The following is a 19,566-nucleotide window of genomic DNA, read 5'->3' on the forward strand; positions in this document are numbered from 1 at the left end:
AGTTGCAGTGCCAATGATTATCTTTGGATGAATCAGAGGTAGAAAGAGCAACTCAGACCCTGTTCCCACAGCAAAGAGAGCCCAGCTCTGGGAGCAGCCAAATCTCTCTGGTCTTCCCAGACAGCTCCTGCAACTCACTCTCTGTAGATCTCTCTGATGGAGACCTCTAAGGTCACATGGAAAAGTTACTACCCTAAATCCCAGAAATTTTAAGGCCGCCAGGCTTTGCTGCCTCCCTGGGCTTCAAAGCTTTCCACTGACTTGCCACATCTTTGCAGCTTGCAAAATCCCAGGATGTGATGTTCTCCTGTAGAATCTGAAAATGGAGGTACAGCCAGCACTATCCCCACAGTGTCCCCACAATGCTGACTCCACATCCCTTGAAAGCAGGAGGCATTTTTGGGAAGATGTGTGCTGAAGCTCTGCCCCAGCAGTGGCCACTGCCACGAGACCTGAGAAGATCCCACGAGGGCAAGGGGAAGGGGCACTCATGGCTGCAGCCCCTGTGACCATCATCCCACATTCAGACTTCACAAATTCCTGCTGGAGCACCCTGCTGTCAGCCACATCAGCTCCCAGGGCTGGCCAGTCAGTGACACCTGTAAGGAGTGTTGAGCAGAGGTCTGCTGGCAAAATATCATCCCCTCCCAACACAGATGGGAGCAATTACTTCTTCAGGTCTTTAGTCTGTTTTAAGTAGTCCTCATATTCTCCATAAATTTCATTAGCTGGATTTATGTAGTCACTAAACTGCAGTATTATAGGCACAGCAGGAAATTATTTGCTGTTCTGGTGAAAATGAGTATTTCCTAGTTTTGTCAATGCAGGGAATTACATTATCAGGGAAATAATAACCAGCTGAACTGAAGGAGGGTTTGATTCATGGTAATTACTGATTATATGCAGATTACTTTATGGCTTTAATTCTTTGGTCTCCCACTGTTTGCTTGCTAAACCTCTAAAAAAAAAAAAAAGAAGGCAGCGAGTATATGAAAGTCTTGTTTGTAAGGCAAATTACAGAACCTAATTTGTTGATTACATGAAGGGAAGCAGAGCTCTGCACAGACCAGGACAGCGGTGGGAAGGAGCCAGCAGAGAGCTGTGCTTTCAATTGCATCCATCCTCAGCTGCAGCCACTTCTGTGCTCTCTTCAGCACCCAGTTCACGTTCCCAAGACTGCCACCCTAACCTGTGCTCAGGGCTGGTTTTACTGGGGCAACAGCAGGGCTGGGGGTGGTCTGTGCCCTTCGTCTCTCACCCCTGTTCATCAGGTGGAGATAAGAGTTTGTATCAATTCATTTGTGCTCAATATGCACCTGAAAATATTTCTTCCAATTCAGTGAAACAACCAGGCCCTTGTAAGCCTTCAGTTTTAACTAGCACTATGCTTTAAGGCATCAGAAGCTGGTTAGCAAACTGCTGCTTTTGACAGAAAGCTATCCAAAAATAGAGCAGAGCATCACCACTGCTTCTCAGACGCTCCTGCTTTTCCAAAACAGCTTTTCTCTTACTTCCTACAGCAAACCTTCAGCAGACTTGCAATCCCCAGGGATGAAACTAGCCTTTTGATCTCATATATTATTCTTAGCATTGCTGGAGCAAAATTTCAGACCATGTTCTCTCTGCAATGGAGAGATGGGGAGCAAGACCCTGCTCCCGCTGCCTCTGGCTGCCTCCCTGACTGGGAAGCTTCTTCACTCCCATTGTGCCCAGGGCAGTGTGCTGATTGCATACTGCATTTATTCCTAAAATACATAGCTGTGCCCTCTCAAGTGAAAAGCAAGTGCTGGAGTTTGCATCAAAAAATATCCCCCTGTGTCAGAGCAGGCTCAGGAGCACGGCTGGGCGCTCCAGAGTGTCTGGGTGCGTTTGGCTGCAGCCGCTTCAGCACACGTGCCAGCTGGGATCTTTCAGCTGCCAGCACTTTATTTAACACATAAAAGGGAGAAAGAGGGAAAGCACTGTAATTGCCAGCCCAAAAGACAGAGCTCTGTGTCAGGCACGCCTGCCTGCACCCCTGGGGGTGTCAGTGCAGAGGAGCAGGGTCAGTAGCACCAGCTGAATCCATCAAGATTGGATGGCACTTGCAGCCCCCGTGAGCTCTGTCCTCATCATGATATGGTGAGGGCCAAATCCAGGCTGAGGGATGAAGGGTTGGCACCACCATCATCTCTTTGTGAGCCTCCAAAAAAGCATCCTGTCCCCATGACAGCTCCCCTGGCCCAAATATGGGGCAGTACTGCTCCTTCATAGAATAATAGAACAGGAGTGGTTAGGGTTGGAAGGAACCTTAGAGATCATCTAGTTCCAATCCCTCTGCCATGGGCAGGGACACCTTCCACTAGACCAGACTGCTCAAGGTCCCATCCAGCCTGGCCTTGAACACTGCCAGGGATGGGGCACCCACAGCTTCTCTGGGCAACTTGTGCCAGTGTCTCACCACCCCCACAGTGGAGAATTTCTTCCTTATATCTAGTCTACCCTCTTTCACTTTAAAGCCTTTAAAGCCTGTTCACCTTTGTCCTAAGTCCACATTATCCTCCTTGCTAGTAAAGAGTCCCTTTCTGAATGCAAAAGTGCATCCTTGGCTGTTCCCAAGTGCCCCAGTGGATGAAACATCCTGACTCTGTGCCCCACACTCTGCAAGGGACAGTGTCTTCAGAAGTGGTCCCCATTCCTGCCATAATATCCAGGGGTGTGTTTCAGCCTCTGTGTTTTGGGCAGCTGGATGCACCAGTAGATTTCGATCTGCCTGTGCAGCATGGGCACCCTTTGGAATGCTGAACTTTCCCTTCTCTCTTTGCAGGTCATGTGTCTTTAGAAGAAAGATACATGCCCCTTTATGCTGACCAGTAAGGGCTATTCATCACCACCTTTACCTCTCATTTATCTTATTTCAGTGCAAGAATAATAATTAAATGGTAATTATAATGAAAGAAATACTATTTAAAGTGAAATATTTTCCTTTTAGCTGTTTGCTATGGAAAGGCTGCTTCTTCCTCGGTTGTTTCACTGACACCCACGATCAGATAATGTCTGATGAACCACCACAAATTAGGATGCAGCTGACGTCTCGGTTTTGCGCTGTTTGTGCCCGGACGCGGTGTGTGCGGTTTTGCTTCATCACCGAGCTGGCTGCCCCCGGGGTAACCACAAACCACTTCAAGCCGTGCCGAAACCCGCCTGGATGTGGGCGTTTGAGGCGCACCCCGAAAGCCCCCGCGCTCCTGCCGGGAGGAGCGGGCCGCGGGGATGCGCATCGGGAGGTGGCAGCATTTCACCGCAGCGCCGAGCCCGGCCGGGGGGAGAACAGCCCCTTGGCCAGCCACCGAGCCCTGCTGAGAGAAAACCAGCAGGTTTTTATCCTTTTGGCATATTTTCCATTTGCTGCTTGTTGCTTGTGTTGATCTTCCCTTTTCTTTCTTTTTACTTTCCTTCCTCTCCCCCAATTCCTTCTTTATTTCTTTATTCTAAGAGAGAGAAGAAATTAAAGAGGCAGCAAAAGGCAGCAGCCCAGTGCAGGAGCAATGCCTCTCTGCTCCTCCCTGATGCAGAGCTGTTGCTGCTCTGGGTGATTTTATCAGCCAGCTCATGTCCTGTCAGCTGCACAAGGCGCTCCTAAACACCAAAGCACCTCCTTGCTCTCGTTGTGCCAGGTCTGCGCTCCTGCAGACCACAGATCAATGCAGATCCAAGGAAGTTTGAGAGCTCTCTTAAAAAGAAAAAGCACCCGGATGATTTTGGATAAACCTTGAGTCCTCTTTTCCAAAAAAATACAGTCCTTCAGAGCCCAGGAAGTCACTTGGAAGTGCGTGTGTCATTTCTGCCAGTGGGACAGAGCTGGTTCCACAATATATCCCGTTGTTTGCAGAAAGTTCCTGGAACACCTTCCTTCACAGCAGGCAGCCCAATGCAGGAGCATCCCTGGGCTGCAGCAATCCCTTCCCAATGCACCCCAGATCTGGGGGGGAGCAACCTGCACAGAGGGGCTCTTTCCACAGCTGGGAAGAAGAGGAGAAGGCAGGGATGACACTAAAATCTCTATGTCTCATGTTCACAGCAAAAGTCCCGACCTTCATCCAAGGAAAGCTCTTTGTCCATGGAGAATGGCTCACAGAGCTGCTCCTCCATGTGGAGCCAGCAGAACAAGCATTTCACTAAAAGAAATCAGTGAATCTGTATAACGTGGGGTGGTTTGAGCCTGTCCTGCTCCTTTCAGTGACCCTGGACAAGTGGAGCAGAGCTGAGCTGCAGCATGAGCCAGCACAGCTTCAGCCAAGGGGCCAGACTGCTCAGAAATAAACATGGTTGGCAAGGCAAACAGCCCCTTGAGTCACTTTAAATTAAGTGACTGATCCCCCTCTCATAAAGGTTTTTGTGCAAACAGTGGGGCTGCACCTTTATTAGTGACCAGATATTGAGGTATCGGGTGCCTGTGATTTTGGCAGCTTGTTCAAGAGCAGGTTTTCCTTTTACAGGCTGCAATAAATGACACCAGTGATGTTAGCTAAACTATTAGTTTTCTTTTGGCTAGTTATCTGAAGATTAGAGTTTTCCTATTGCTGATAACTGCACCTATTGCTGTGTCACATACCTTCCTAACAGGAAGATTTTTTTAATAGTACGTAAAGAAAATGCTGTCATGTCTCCCCTTCTCCTCAGGGCAAAATTGACATGAAGAACCAATTATAATATGATATTAACTCTTATTCCAGTCACATGGCAGTGCTAAATGTCTGCATTAACCTGATGTTCACACAAAAGCAAATGCTCTGAGGGGATATCAAGAAGGGTAACATTTTATTTGGCAGAATATCCTACATGTCTCCTATGTGTTTTGCTATGACCATTTTAAAGGTGGTTACCAGCACCCTGGGTGTGCTCAGTGGAGAGAATAGAGAGACAGAGTGTTACAGGTGTGCAGTGCCAAAAATGGAAGACCAATAGATAGACAACTTGCTCTGTAACACAGATTTTTAAAGCCATATATAGGTTTTCAGGCAACAATTACTTAAGGTAGTGAATGAGTAGGTTTCTGCACAGGGTGATCAGTGCACTGTACAGCTTTATGGGTGTTGGACAGCATCTGGGCCCTGATCTTTATTCTGTCCTGTCAGCATCCCTGAGTGAGTCTAGAAAACTGAATTCCTGTCTTTTTTTTTTCAATCTAACCAAGTTTGTCTAATTCAAACTCAGCAGCATGATTGCCTGAACAGATTACTTCTCCCACATTTTGCACATGGTTCTTTGCAGAAAGTTACTGTGATGTAGATAAATGTCCAGTGCTGCCATCAAGCCTATATCTTTGACAAAGGCAGCTATTGATTTTGTCTGATGTCATCTCTCCTATATGAACACACGCAGCTTCTCACTCATCAGCTTATCTGCTATATTATTACTTATTGATTCCCTTATTTGCTTTTATTTACCAGCTGTAGGAGTTGGTGGAGTTGTTTGGCAATTATGAGGAGTGACTTTCAAGAAGACACTTTGCTCTATTCCAGCTTTCTCAGCAAAATTTGGCCAGAGTTTATCAGAGGGATGGCATTATTTTCTGCTACTTTCTGTAGGTTCCCTGAGCAGCCTGAGCAGGACAGCTGCTGCCACCAAGACTACATCTTTGACAAAGGCAGCTATTTTTGATTTTGTCTGATGTCATCTCTCCTATATGAACACACGCAGCTTCTCACTCATCAGCTTATCTGCTATATTATTACTTATTGATTCCCTTATTTGCTTTTATTTACCAGCTGTAGGAGTTGGTGGAGTTGTTTGGCAATTATGAGGAGTGACTTTCAAGAAGACACTTTGCTCTATTCCAGCTTTCTCAGCAAAATTTGGCCAGAGTTTATCAGAGGGATGGCATTATTTTCTGCTACTTTCTGTAGGTTCCCTGAGCAGCCTGAGCAGGACAGAAACTGGGTGATCCCTTAAGAACCCTCCTATCCTGACCTTTCTGCCAAAGCCATAAGGTCTGTCCTCTGAGGCTGCAGACACTGACCTGTGCACAAATGCACGTGCACACCTACCTTAGTTCTGCTGTCAGACACCACTAATTCTGTCAGTCACCATTAATTGTAATTAATGTCTTTGTTCTAATGACATGGACTGGAATTTAACCCCCTTTGTTTACTCACATTTTTATGACTTAGTTTGCTAGTGCTATAGGGCACATACTGCAGACCTGAGGGTCTCAAGGAGATTTTATTCCACCCTTGATATTTTGGGTAGCACCAACCCCTGCTCACTGTGGGCCTTTCACTCTGCCTGGTGAGCAGCTGCTCACGCCACAAAAATGAGAGGGGCTCAGGTCTGGGGCTGGCAGTCTGGTATCAGGAGCTTGCAGTGATTCAGTAACCCTTCCCTCACACTGCTTTTTGTAGGTAACCTGGAACAAACATTTCCATAGAAAACACTTTACCTGAGATATTTTTCCTAGACTGTTATTTTTTTGCCATCAGTTTCCAAACTCAGCTTTAGCTAAGTGGAAAGGTGATTTACCCCATAATATTTTTGCATGGTATCTTGATGAAATAGAAGGCTTTGACTGGTACCTGCAGGTACAGATGTCCTCAGACTCCAGTCACTTCTCTTTAAAAACCTGGAGGTCAGCTGGGAGCAGTAATTACAGGAAGTGTACCAAAGCACCTCCTGTGGTGAGAAGTGTACCAAAGCACTCTCTCCTGACACTGGGCTTGCACAAAAGTCCAACAAAATAAATGCTGATTTAAAAAGATATGTATATACACATACAGAGGTAATCTCAGAGCTGCTTAATTCAGTGCTTGATTAATAAGATGCTGATGCTCTGCAGGAAACATTTTGGGGGGAAAGCCTGCCATATTTATTCATAATCAATTCTGCTTCCATAGGATCCATTCTGCTGTCTCAACATTGTATGAATTGGAAAGTAATCACAAAGTCTGGACAAAAGAGAAGGGAGAAGAGAAGAAGAGAAGAGAAGAGGAGAGGAGAGGAGAGGAGAGGAGAGGAGAGGAGAGGAGAGGAGAGGAGAGGAGAGGAGAGGAGAGGAGAGGAGAGGAGAGGAGAGGAGAGGAGAGGAGAGGAGAGGAGAGGAGAGGAGAGGAGAGGAGAGGAGAGGAGCTGTGGCATTTGTAGCACCTGAGTACTGCTACTCAAACTGCAAATTAAAGAAGTACACGTGACTGTAACAGTGACAAACTAGAATATCTCAGATAGAGACCACACAAGTTTACCCAACCTGTCACACTCTCTGGAGACAGGATCATTCTCTCTGTGCTGTTCCAGGTGGATCTTTGCAACTCGCTTTGGGGGATTTCCAGTGATGAAGAAATTATCTCCCTACACAGATTGTTCCAGTGCTCCTTTGTTTCTGGCAGTTTTTCAGTGTCAAGCCTGACTCTTCCTTGCTGCCATTTAAGCTCATCATTCATTGTTCTACAAACCATGGATTTTAGATGCACAAGATTCCTTCTCTTTTTTACAGCAGCTTTCACAGACTGGAGGAGTTCCCCTGACCTCTCAGAAGTGGTGAGGAGAAGCTGTTGATCAAGTTCAGTTCATGATACTCCTCTGAATGTTTGCTAGATGGCTGCTCACTCCCCATCTGGATTTCCACTGCTGATTTCCACTGGCTTGCTGTGCTTGCCTCTAACAAAATGTCTTTAGGGTTTTTTTCCAGAATCTCTTTCAGACTTGGTAATATCATGTTGAATACCAAGTCAATCCTCTGGGGTAACTGCAGCCCCTCCCTTATGTCTGACAGCTGCCCACTGAGTAAGTATTGTCCCTGCTCCATCACCCAAGTAATTAATGAGAAAATTTAATCACACTTTGGGTGAGACAGACGCCTGTGACTCAGTACATCCTCCTGCTCTGCCAGCACACCCCCAGTAAGCACTTTCACATCTTCCCCCACTCCCAGGGGGCTTTACACAGAAATTTCACCCAAATGAAGCTCTCCTCCCTTGCTTTTGAGAGGTTACACGGAAGAAGAGGGGGTTGTGTCAGGCTTCCTTCCTTCACTGTAGCTGTGAAAGATATTTTCACAAAGCAGCTGTCATATTTGTAGAAAGAAAAACAAACACAAACAAGGCACAAACGAGCAATAATAAAGTGCTCAGGCTCTGTACATTCCTCAGTCGTGCCGCCTCTATCAGCTTCAGGTAAGACCTTGGCAATTAAAGCCAGAAAGAATAAGATAAACCACAGAGGGTTTTCCTCTCTCTACAAAGAAACATTTCAAAAGTTAGAACCCTCTGCTGTTGGGTCACAGCATAAAGGAGCTTGCAGAAAGACAGGAGCTCTGTGATGGATGGAGTGTGCACACAGCTCCTGGCACAGCCAGCTCGGTGGAAAGCCAGCGGAGCAATAGCTCCTCTCTTTTCTCGTGCCTGTGCTGGGGTGAAGGAGGGGAATGGCCCTGGCTCACCCAGCACATCACAGCAATCGATGGCCCCAAGAGCTGCAGCAGCCGAGAAATTGCTGCTCTGGATTTATATAGGGTTATACATTTTAGAGGGAGGCCGCCTGAGAGTAATCTTAAGAAGCGGGAACAGCCTCTATGTGGTAGCAAAGAGAGGTGATGCCAGGACAGACAAAGTTATAAACATTATATTAAGGCGTTTGGGAATGGAGTGAAAGGAAAGATGATGTAAAAGCTGCCTTAGGTTGTTTAAAAAGATATTTTTATTGCCTGTGGATGATATGTTCAAGGACATAAATGTGTATTTCTCAGTCTCAGTTTGTGATTAAAATGTCTGGAGCCTCTCTGAGAGGCAGCAAAATAGAGTGGAGAGGAAGGTTTCCAAGCAGCACTGCACCATCACTTGCCCCAGACTTGGGGTTTGTGTGACACAGCAAGGAGAGAAGAGACACCCTCTTCCCTGAGGGTGTCACAGAGGGGCTTGTGGTGGAGCTGGCAGCTGCAGATCCCCTGAGCTTTGTTGTCCTCCCCATCTTGCCTGTTTTGATCCCTGCCCTCTGCTTCTTGCTCTCAGGGGTAGCCAGGCTTGTGTGTCCATATCAAATGGGAGCCACCACCAGAAGCTGATGAGGCCACCTGCTGCAGGGTGAGTGTTTGCCTCCACCAAAAGGTCTGATTGACCTCTCTGATATGTGTAAAAGCAGCTGTGGGGTGTTTTTCAACCAATCTGAGTGTGCCCGTGTACTGGCTGTGCTTTCTCAGTGGGACTAAATTGCTACACCCACATTTACCTGTTCTGGTCCTGCCCTGGGGCGATGAAAGAATGAACCACAGGGCAATGCCCTGCCTATTGCACCCCAAATACAGGACTTGAAGATATCCTTCAGGAAGCAAAATGGCATGACAGGCCCTTCAGAATTATCCTGGCCATAAAACAGCACATAGTGGTGAAGCAGTCTAAGCCTTCAGTGTTCACTGTGAAGCCCTGTAATACACTGGGCATCCTGAAAAATATAACTCCTCTTGTGTCTTTTCACCTCAAAAGCAGGGAATAAACTCTACCAGTCACTTACAAGTGCTTCTAAGGAGCACTGTGAGACAAGTGAGTTGCAGCTCTGACAGATGCAGTCATTTTCACTTGCCTCTCTGCCAGACTGGCCCACAGATCTTTGTTATTTATGATTTCCCCTGATGCAGCAAGAGCAAAAGTGGCACAGAAGTAACACTTCTCCCCTTGGAGTAGTCCCCTCTGAGGGAGGGGACTTGTAGAAAGAAAAATAAAATCCACCCAGCTCCTCACATGTGAAACCCCTCCAAGGGAAGCTGCAGCAATGCCTTCTGAAAAGAAAAAGAAGTGGAGATGTGTTTGAGGAAAGGCAGCTCATGCCAAGAGCAGGAAACATTCCACTGTCACGGGGCCTTCAGGGAAGAGAGAAGGAAAGGCCACCTTTGGGGAAGAAAGGGACGTGAAGGGAGTGTAATGGGAAGGAGACAGATAAATAGGAATAACATATGGATGTTGTCAGAATGGGAAGAGAAGGCAGGCATCCTATCTGTGTGTTGTAAGCAGATACCTTTTTCCAGAAGGAAAAATACTTTTCCCATATTCTTTGATAGCTCTCAGACAATTTCATTGCCACCTCATCTTCCTATATCATAATTTTCTGCCCTGCAGAAGAGGAGGATTACAAAGCACAGGTTCCACAGGCATCCAGCTGTCACCTATGACTACACAGAGCAGTATCAGACACCTTCCCTGCCCTGCACTCTCCTGTGGTGTGCTGTACCCATGAAAGGTGGGGAACCCTCAGCACTGAGTGCTACCAACACACCCCTTGGTTTGTGGCAGGGATAAAATGGGGAGGGGGTGTCAGGGGGCTCGTGCCCTACTCAGCACTGGCTGAGGCACTGGGGAATCTCTGGAGAGCTGGGAACAGCCATGTGGCTTGGCAGACAAATGGGCTAAGGGAATGGCTGGGCAGCAAACCTGTTCTGCTCTCTGCATTATGGAGAAGCTGGACTGACATGGCCAGGTCAAGAACCAGACACATCCAGAGTGTTTCTGTCTGCTCAGATAAAGTAACACGTGCTCATTTCAGAGCAAGCATGGCAGGATGGGAGGGTATTGTTAGGAAGCTTTTACGGGTCTGACCAATACTACGAACATCATTGTTTGGCAAAAGGTCCCAGTTTTAATGGCAATGAAGGCAGAGACAGCCTTTTCCAACTTCTAAAAATGTCTTATGAAAGACGGAGGTGGCCTGGTTGACACAATAAGAGCTGCATGCTGCTAACATAGCTGTGGGTTTCAGCAGACGAGATAGCAGCAGGGAATTTACCTCAGCATGGCTGGGAGAGCTGTGGGGCTCTGCAGAGCCTTTATTTCCCCCCAAGACATCTCATGTGGAACTAACGCTGTGACAGCAAATACAGCAAAGTGCTCTAATCTTCCCAACTTCATTCAAAATAAAAATAATGCAATTAGCTGTTCTTGTGCATGAATAGGCTGTATCTGATTACTCTCAGAGCTCACTGTTCCAGTGTTACAAGTGAGGCCTCATACAATGGGCTGCTCTGCTCCCACGTGATGGGAGACAGCCACGGGGCAGCTGACATCCCTGGGATGAAGGAGTCCATCTTCAGCCATGTCCAAGTAAGGGAGCCACTCAAAGTCTTGGGTTTATGCTTAGTGCACAGATCACACTCCATACCCAAACTCTACCTGCAAAAGGTTTTCTGATGCGTTTATTTCAGCAGCAGAATTCAATACAATTTATTATTTTCTTTGGGACATTTGTAGAACAGCAAGAACAGAAAGAGGGAAGCCTTAACTTATTCATGCCCCATTTTCCTTGTTTGCAGGTGCACAGATCACACTCCATACCCAAACTTTCCCTGCAAAAGGTTTTCTGATGCGTTTTATTTCAGCAGCAGAATTCAATACAATTTATTATTTTCTTTGGGACATTTGTAGAACAGCAAGAACAGAAAGAGGGAAGCCTTAACTTATTCATGCCCCATTTTCCTTGTTTGCAACTACAAAATGAAGTTTAAAACAAAATACACCCCTCCTTGGGAAAATCAGATAAACTCTTTAAGAAAACCCAACTTCACACTTACTAACAAAATTTGGCAGCAGTATCAAAAGTCAGACTGATATTGGAATGTAGCATGATCCCTATATTCACTGACACATTTATTTTCCATCAGACCAGATTTCTTTTGACAGCATCATAACCTTACGTAGACCTACTTCTTTCTATAAAAAGCAGCAACAACTAGAAGTGACAAATTATATCTGGTATACAATCACATTATCTCTCTGTGATGCAAAGGTGCTGATTAAAAAAAATAATTCAGTCATTCAAGGAGTGTCATAGATCTAATTGCATTTCACAGGAAACTAAGCCCTTATTTAGACTATCTACCACTTGTAGAATATTTCCAGAACCACTCCTTCTGCCTTGGTTTTAAATATAATTATTACTATTCATACCATACCATGCATCTTCTTGGTGGTGATGAAATGAGCGCCAATCCACACAAAGTATGCCTTACCTCAAAAAAGAAGAAGGTTCAAGCTCAATTTTCAAAGCTCTTTTCAAATTCTTTCCTGAAAAATCTCAGTCTTTCAATTATACCACAAAATGAAACAACTGCACAGCAAGAAGGTTGCTTGGAGAAAATCTTCTCTGGAAAAAAACCTGTTGTTTTTAAATCAGTAGGAGCTAGACAGTGAGTAGCATGGAAAAAAAAAGAACCTAACTTTAAAATATTTCCCCAGTTCAGAATTTCTTTCCTTCCCCAACAGTCAGTCTGCCTCCTCCTGACCCTATCCATCTCCTGTGCCTGAAGCATAGCATGCAGTTTGTCCCTGCCACAGAAGCAAGTGTGCCCAACAGTGCTGATCAATCCCCATTGCATTAAAACTCCCCCACCTGCCAGTGTCCCAGGCTCAGCCCTTTCCCTGCTGGACTGAACTGAGTCTGTGGAAATGCTGGACAGCGCAGAGACAAAAAACCTGGATAATTCTTATCCTGTGTGGTATTCCTGTGCTTTCCCAGCAAATAAAGACGTGGACAACACAGGTGTACAGACACCTCAGTCCCCACCCCGTGTAGTGGGAACAGGCAGCTTCCAGGCTGCTGGTGTTGTCTGGGCAAGGCGCTCTGTGGACGTGCTGCTGCCTGGCTAAAGGGCACAGAGGATAAAGGCACAGAGCAGCTGCTTGATTTGGTATTTGAGTGTCCACTCAGCAAGAAAGATTGCTGACAGGCCCACCTTTAGGAGTAAGGGTGCTTAAATCCTTTTCCTAATTCTTATCCTAAGCATCTTACTCTCACTTTAAAGTGCTGATACCTCCTTAAAAATGTGCTACTGTGGATTGAACTCCAGTCTTGCACAGGTGGAGAGAGAGCCTGTGCCACAGAGGAAGGTGCAAGGGACAGTGCAAAGGTGTTCTACCCCAGCATCTTGTGTCAGGGGCACAGACAGCAGCAGGGGGTGGAAAAGCTGTTGTCTTGTAGGTGACTGCCAAGTCACCGTTTGCAGCTTGAAGCTTAATTGTGTTTGAAAGGAGGACAAAAGTTGAATCTGGACTGCATTTTTCCCTTCAATGGCTGAATGGTAGCTTGGGCAACCCAAGAGATCTGCCTGCACTTGCAGTTTTCAGCTCAGGAGGTCTAGGCTTGAGGATAACCCAAGCAATGCTGCAATGAAGAAATATTTTTGGTCTTTTGTCTTGTGCGTGGCCCCAGCCCACAGCCATCTGATGTATCTGAGGTACCTGCTGGAGAAGCTGCTCCCATGCCATGAGTCACACAGTGAACCACTGCACTCTTTCCCTAACCAGATACAAGCACATTCATCTTTTCTCTTGTTCTCTGTCTCCCACCACTTGTACTCTGATGCCAACAAAGTAAACTCATTAAAAAAAAAAAATGATGAGAATTTGCCCTTCACTGTGAGCCTTTACTGCAACATGTGGAGCCTTCACAGAGACCTGACCATAGTTTCACCTCTGGCTGCCTCCTGTCCTTTCTTTGCAGCAGACAGAGCTGACACGAGCAGACCTGCCTCGGCTGAACCGGCTGCCACCTCTACAGTCAGCACTGAGTCAGCGCTTCTGCCGCTCTCCAGCTGCCCCAGCAGCAGCTGGGTTATTTCCAGGACACTGGAGTTACTGCCCTCGATAAATGGAGCTGCCACTGGGGGAATGCTGTCCCTGGGAGAGCTTTCTGTAGTCAGAAGAAAGAGCTAAAGCATCAAGAGGGCAGGGAAAGGCATAGTGGTTTTCTACCCAGGGGATTTTTGTGAGCTGCTCCTGAGCAAAATGCAGCAGCTTGGGAGCTGCTTTCTGTGAGCTTTCAAGGGAAGAGCTCGCTCAAGGAGATGAGGGGATGAGGAGACACCTCACAACACAGACTGTCCCCCAAACAAGCAAACCCAGCAAGCTTTAAGGTGAGATTCAGATGTGCTCATCCTCCATGCAGAGGTGAATCTCACCTCCTTGGTCACTCCTTCCAAGCCACACATCTCATCATAAAGCAGTAAGAAAGAAAACATTTTTGTTTGTTTCCCTTTGTCCTTTTTTCTTCTTAATAATGACTGCTACAACAGCTAGCTGAAATACTGAGGAGCAGCTGCAATATCAGAAATTATTTTTGCCTCATTATAAAAATTTATCCTTTTTAAAGGGAGAGAGGCAGAATGGAGATAAGAGGTTCCAGTGCTTCGTCGGGTGTTACTTAGTACCTGTGGATCATTACATTGATAAAAATATGCACAGACTCCCTTTTCAGGTTTAAAAGTGTTTTGTCCTTTTGTTTGCTTAGCTAAATAAAGAGGGTTTGTTTGACCTGTGATTTTGAATCCAGCTGGCTTTTTAATATACAGTGACTCATACAAAGCAGCCTGCAGAGTCAGTCTCTTTTCCACTGTTTTACTGCAGATTTAGGCAGAAGCCCCACAGAAAATCAAGCAGTGTGTGGGGCTTTCAGCCCCTGCTGGCTCCCAACCAGGTCTTTCTCACCAGAGCTGTGCTCTTCATTCTGTAATTGCTCCTGCTGAAACAAGGGAGCTCATCACAGTGAGAAGCACTTCAAGCAAGCCACATAACTGGGATTTGGTCTTGCAAGGCATTGCAAGTCCAGTATGATTTTCAAGGCTGGTAATGAACCATTAGTTTCTAATGAAGATTGGAGCTGAGACCTGTCTCCTGGTAACATTTTTTTTTAATGAGATACTGCCATTATCTTGGCTGAAGTGCAATAGAGCATCACTGGTTTCAGTGGGAACAGGCTGGGAGCTCTTTAGACCAAGTCTGTCATTATTGTACCTAGATCAGAATGAGGCAAAGATTTTTTAAGAGTGGCAGAGCAGGAAATCTCATTTCCATTTCCAGAACAGACTGCAAAGGATACACAAAACCAAAACATTGGGCCTAATGCTTGCAGCTCTGTGTGTTTTCTCTCCTCATAGACTGCACCATTGGCATGAGAACATAAAAAGCTTTGAGCCCATGGGTCTGTAGGGACAAGGAAATAGAAATGGCAACTGCCATTGCAGTCCTGGTCCCTGTGCAGGCAAAGTTGCCCATGGACTTTTGGAAACAGCAGATCAGACACAGTCCTCCTTGAGCAGGCATGTGGTTGTCCCCTAGGTTGGCTTCCCATTGGGGATATGCAGGAGTGACAGCCCTGCCCCGCCCAGTGACTGGAAATGAGGCTCCAGGAATTTTTGTCTTCCCAAATAATTTCATTATCAAGGTCAAAGTGCCATCATCTGACAACAGGAGGAGTTTGTGGGTCCAGATACTGCAAATGTAACACCATTTTCTCAAATAAATGTCTTCTGTTTCAAGAAAAAAACTCAGAAAGGAAAATACAGGTGTCATGCTATACACAGCTCCTGGACTTCCTCCATCCTGTGAAATGGGATGTTGTTTGGGGAGAGAAGAGTTTAGGTAGCCTCTTTTACATTATTCCACTCAGGTGTTCCTGCAGATCTGAATTCACTTTGAAAATTAAAGCTGTATTTTACTGCAAGTGGGTTGATATCAACTCCATTGTCAGGGCTAAACAAAATGTATCACAATACTCTCTCCTCTTTTACCTTAGTTTTTCCTAGAAATTATGAGTCAACATATCTTTCTGAATGTGGCATATAGAAATAGCATCTGCATTGTCTCAGGAAAATGAATGTCTAGATCATTGTAATCTGAATTTTCTTCCTGGAAGAGAAGAATGCTTGGAGAAACACTTTGAAAGTGTCACATTTTTAACAGGAGGGATTCAGCTTTATTTTTTAGACACAGTGAATCATTGGAGAAAGTGGTGACTGAAAATGTGATCATATAACAGAAAAAAAAAGGAACAGTGTCTCATTTAAAGCAACATGAACAAAAATTGGAAGAGTAACTCACCTAAGTTGTTTACACTCCTCGATTACGTGGTTTGTTACTCAAGGAGGATTCTATTCAGTTAAGTTCTTTACCTAATTTTTATACAGATTGTCACTGTGCAATGGATTCATGGTGAAAATCCCCCCATGCCAGACAGGGTTAAAGGAGGGAGGTTGCATTAGGGGCGACCTGTGACGGATTCTGCCACCCCTAAGGACTAAAAGTAAGATAAGAAGTTTTTCCTCGGGGTTTTAGAGCCAATGCTGGTCTTCAGAGCCTGTACAAGGCTCACAGAAGCCTGCTCAAGTCCTACACAAAATCTCACAAAATCTCACAGGGTCAGTGCCAGGTGTGAGGCTCCACACTCAGCAACTCTCTCCCGTGATTTCGTTCCAGTCAACACAGGAGTGACAAAGATTTATGAGGCTAAGGCCTATCAGGTGGCACATTTTCTAGTTTTAACAGAAAGCTTTGCCACATTTCACCTGTCTGAGGCACTCACTTTCCCCTCAGCAGTCACTGTTGTGGGTGTTGCAGCACCTTTGGCTGAGTCTCTGCAGGGTGAGGTCAGAGCACGGTGAGGATGCTCCAGCCAGCAGCTTGATCCCTGGCTGTGCTAGGGGAAGGGAGCTTGAGCACTCTGTGTGCCACCCAGCCACATGCTGGCTTAGACACAGCATATGAGACATGGCCTTAAAAAGGGGTAAAACCATCTTTTTTACCAGCAACTTGAGAGCTCTTAATTTGAGCAGTATTTTGACCTATAATAAAATCAAGTTTGAATTATATTTGTAACACCTCTGCAACAGTTCCCTGATGAACTGCATGCCTGAAGGTAGTCATCAATTACAATGTCAGATTTGGGATTATTAGAATTGATAAAAATAGTGGAACTAGCAGCCTGGAATACCAATTTTTCTTTTAAATGAAATATCTTTGTGTTATTAGTGAATTGATGCTGGGTTTCATAATACTTGCACATAATACAGCATTACTGATTCACAGCCTCTCTGAGGCTTGTTGGATCCTTGTGGACCCAACTGCTGAAGCAGGCAGAAGTTTGATCCATTGCCAGTCATAAACTGGGAAAAGCACTAGTGCAAACTTTATATATGGTACCATGCATATAAAAGGAATCTGCTTCAGCCCTTAAATACAAGGAGAAACACAGTGATAAACTATAACATAACTAAGATGTAAGCACAGCATAATTATAAACAAATGAACAGCAACACTGCTCCTGAAGTGTTGCAAGCACTGCTGTTCTGAGTAAATCAGTCACTGGTGGATTTGAACCTGGGTGAAGGAGTGTTCCAAACTATGAAAAACATTGACCTCTGATGGACTCTCTGAAGCCACTAAGCCATGGGATTGTCAAAAGACTGTATAGTGCTCTGAGACAGGCAGGCAGCAAAGATGCACTTAAAGGATTTTTCTACAGTGTGCAGTCCAAGAACAAGGAGGCAGAGAAACAATTCAGATTCCCCTCAGAACTGTGGATGATAAGAAAAGTCCACATAGTGTGACATTTTACAGGCTTTTAAGAAAGAATGCTGTGCCTTTTTTTCCTTTTCCTTTTTCCCCTTTTGGCATTAGACTAAAACAGGAAAAAAGAGCCCAGCTTAGAGAATGCTTTTCCCCACAGTCTAATAATTTTTAAATGGGTCATTATTGTAAAGGGCTAATTTATAACTTGAAAATTAAAGCTACTGGGAAGCTGGTGAATAACTGTAACAAGCAGCCTATTTGACTAGGCTATTTGTTTTCTTGGTTGTTGGAGGTAAAAAAAGAAAAAAAAAAGAGTTTATGCTCTTTGTTACTCTTTGCCAGACTAAAGAAGAGAACAAACAAGCAAAACAAACAAACAAGCAGGAAGGTGCCTTTCTTGGTCCAGTATTTCATCTCCATAGTGAATGATGATCTCTTTAAGCAGAATTACATGGGGAGCCTTCAAAAGTAAACAAAGGGACTTTGCTCAACTGGCAAATTTGCCATCTCTCTTCTTTCTAAATGCATCTAAACACACAGGTTAAATTACATTTTAAATATTTTTATTTGTATACAAAATGTTATAATTTATCAATGTTGTGCAGCAAAGTATAGATAGACACACACATCACATACATACATCCCCACCCCCTTCCCTCCCCAACACACACACTTAGAAATACAACACGAACACAACTTTCTTTCCCTCTGCCCTTCAGAAAGGCAACACTGTTTTGGCAGGTCAGCAGCTAGAAATAAGGTGCTATAGTCAAGCAGTACCGGAATGTCTTCACTTTACAAATGTGATGTGCAAATTTATATACAACCACATTGTTGTTTTTTTTTTTTTTTCAGGGAACCCGAAACTCCATACCCCGAACCACTCTCCGAGATACAAATATGTATAAAGTGCTAATACTTAAGCATGTTTCCAATGACTTCACGACGTAGTTTGAAGTTTAGAACAGGCACTGTAAAAGTTCACTGGGTAGATTGTCACTGGGTGCAGCTTGGCAGAGAAAAGTCACTCAGACATCGCTGGGGGACCGGGAGCGAAAGGACACTTTAGCCTGAAAGCAGCCACAGAAGAGCACCCACATGGACCTCTGGATTTCCTGGTTTCTGTAGGCATAAATGATGGGGTTGATCATGGAGTTGTAGGTAGCAGGTAGGAGCGTGGCGTACGTGTACACAGAAGGGTAGTCAGGATCCCCCACCACACAGTAGATGGCAAAAGGCAGCCAGCTGGCTCCGAAGGTCCCAAGGATGATAGCCAGGGTAGAGACTCCTTTTTTGGTGGTGACATAGTGCGAGGCAGTCAGAAAGTGCTGCTGGAGAGCTATCTGGTGGGCATGCCTGCAGACGATCTTGCAGATCTCGATGTAGAGATGGAGCATGATGAGGAAAATGAGAAAGAAAGAGGCAGACAGCAGCGTCACGTTACTCTTGGTCAAGGGTCTGACGACGCTGCAGGAGGTGCGGTCGTGGAGGCAGTTCCAGCCCAGGACGGGCAGCAGCCCCAGGCAGAGGGAAACCCCCCAGGCACCCGCCAGCATGGTGTGGATGCAGAGCACCGTCCTCTCCGAGTAGTAGGTGAGGGCATTGTACAGGGACAGGTAGCGATCGACCGTGATGGCCAGCAAGCTACTCACGGAGGCGGCGAAGGAGGCGACGAGGAAGCCCACGGTCAGCAGGCTGACCGTCTCCGAGGGAACCACGTACTGGAACACGAAGTTGAGGATGAGGCCGAGGCCGGCCAGGAGGTCAGCCGTGGCCAGGCTGCCCACCAGCACGAACATGGGCGAGCGCAGCGCGGGCGAGTAGCAGATGATGGCAACCACCAGGGCGTTCTCGCAGGCGATGGCGGTGCCGGACACGCAGAGCATCACATCCCAGGGGTTCAGGGCGGCGGGCGCGGGGGCCCGCGACGAGAGCTCCAGCGAGGAGTTGCCGCCGCCGGCCGGCAGCCGCGGGGCCGCCGCTCCGCTCTCGTTCAGGGCTGCCGCCGCCTCCATCGCCGCCGGGGCGGCCGGGGCTGCGCGGGGACGGGCAGCGGGGACGGCGCTGGGCCGCTCGCCCCGCCCGGCTCCGCGACAGGGAGGGTTTGGTCGGGGGCAGCGGGAGGGAGAAGTGGGCACAGAGACACACACGCGCACGGAGCCGGTTCTCCCGCTGCTCGTCCCCCCGCTCCGCGTCCGTGCAGCGCTTGCTGTGAGGGCTCCGCGCCCAGCGGGAGCTCGGTGCTGCGGCGGATGGGAATGCGCCCGAG

The 19,566-nt window shown here is 46.4% G+C and overlaps 1 protein-coding gene across 1 annotated transcript; it reads right to left on the reverse strand.

Annotated features, from left to right (window-relative positions):
• Positions 1-17,971: 17,971 nt before the first annotated feature.
• Positions 17,972-19,312, reverse strand: GPR6 (G protein-coupled receptor 6). The gene has a single exon (XM_039728899.1). The coding sequence runs from the start codon at positions 19,310-19,312 to the stop codon at positions 18,326-18,328; it is 987 nt and encodes a 328-aa protein (XP_039584833.1). The 3' UTR covers positions 17,972-18,325.
• Between the last annotated feature and the right edge of the window lie 254 nt (positions 19,313-19,566).

The sequence above is a fragment of the Passer montanus genome, unplaced genomic scaffold (genome assembly GCF_014805655.1).
Source record: "Passer montanus isolate IOZ18808 unplaced genomic scaffold, ASM1480565v1 scaffold11, whole genome shotgun sequence".
Classification (NCBI taxonomy): Eukaryota; Metazoa; Chordata; class Aves; order Passeriformes; family Passeridae; genus Passer; species Passer montanus.

What these genes read in the sequence shown, in the direction of transcription:
- GPR6 (XM_039728899.1), bottom strand. Translation starts at nt 19,312, where the DNA reads ATGGAGGCGGCGGCAGCCCTGAACGAGAGCGGAGCGGCGGCCCCGCGG.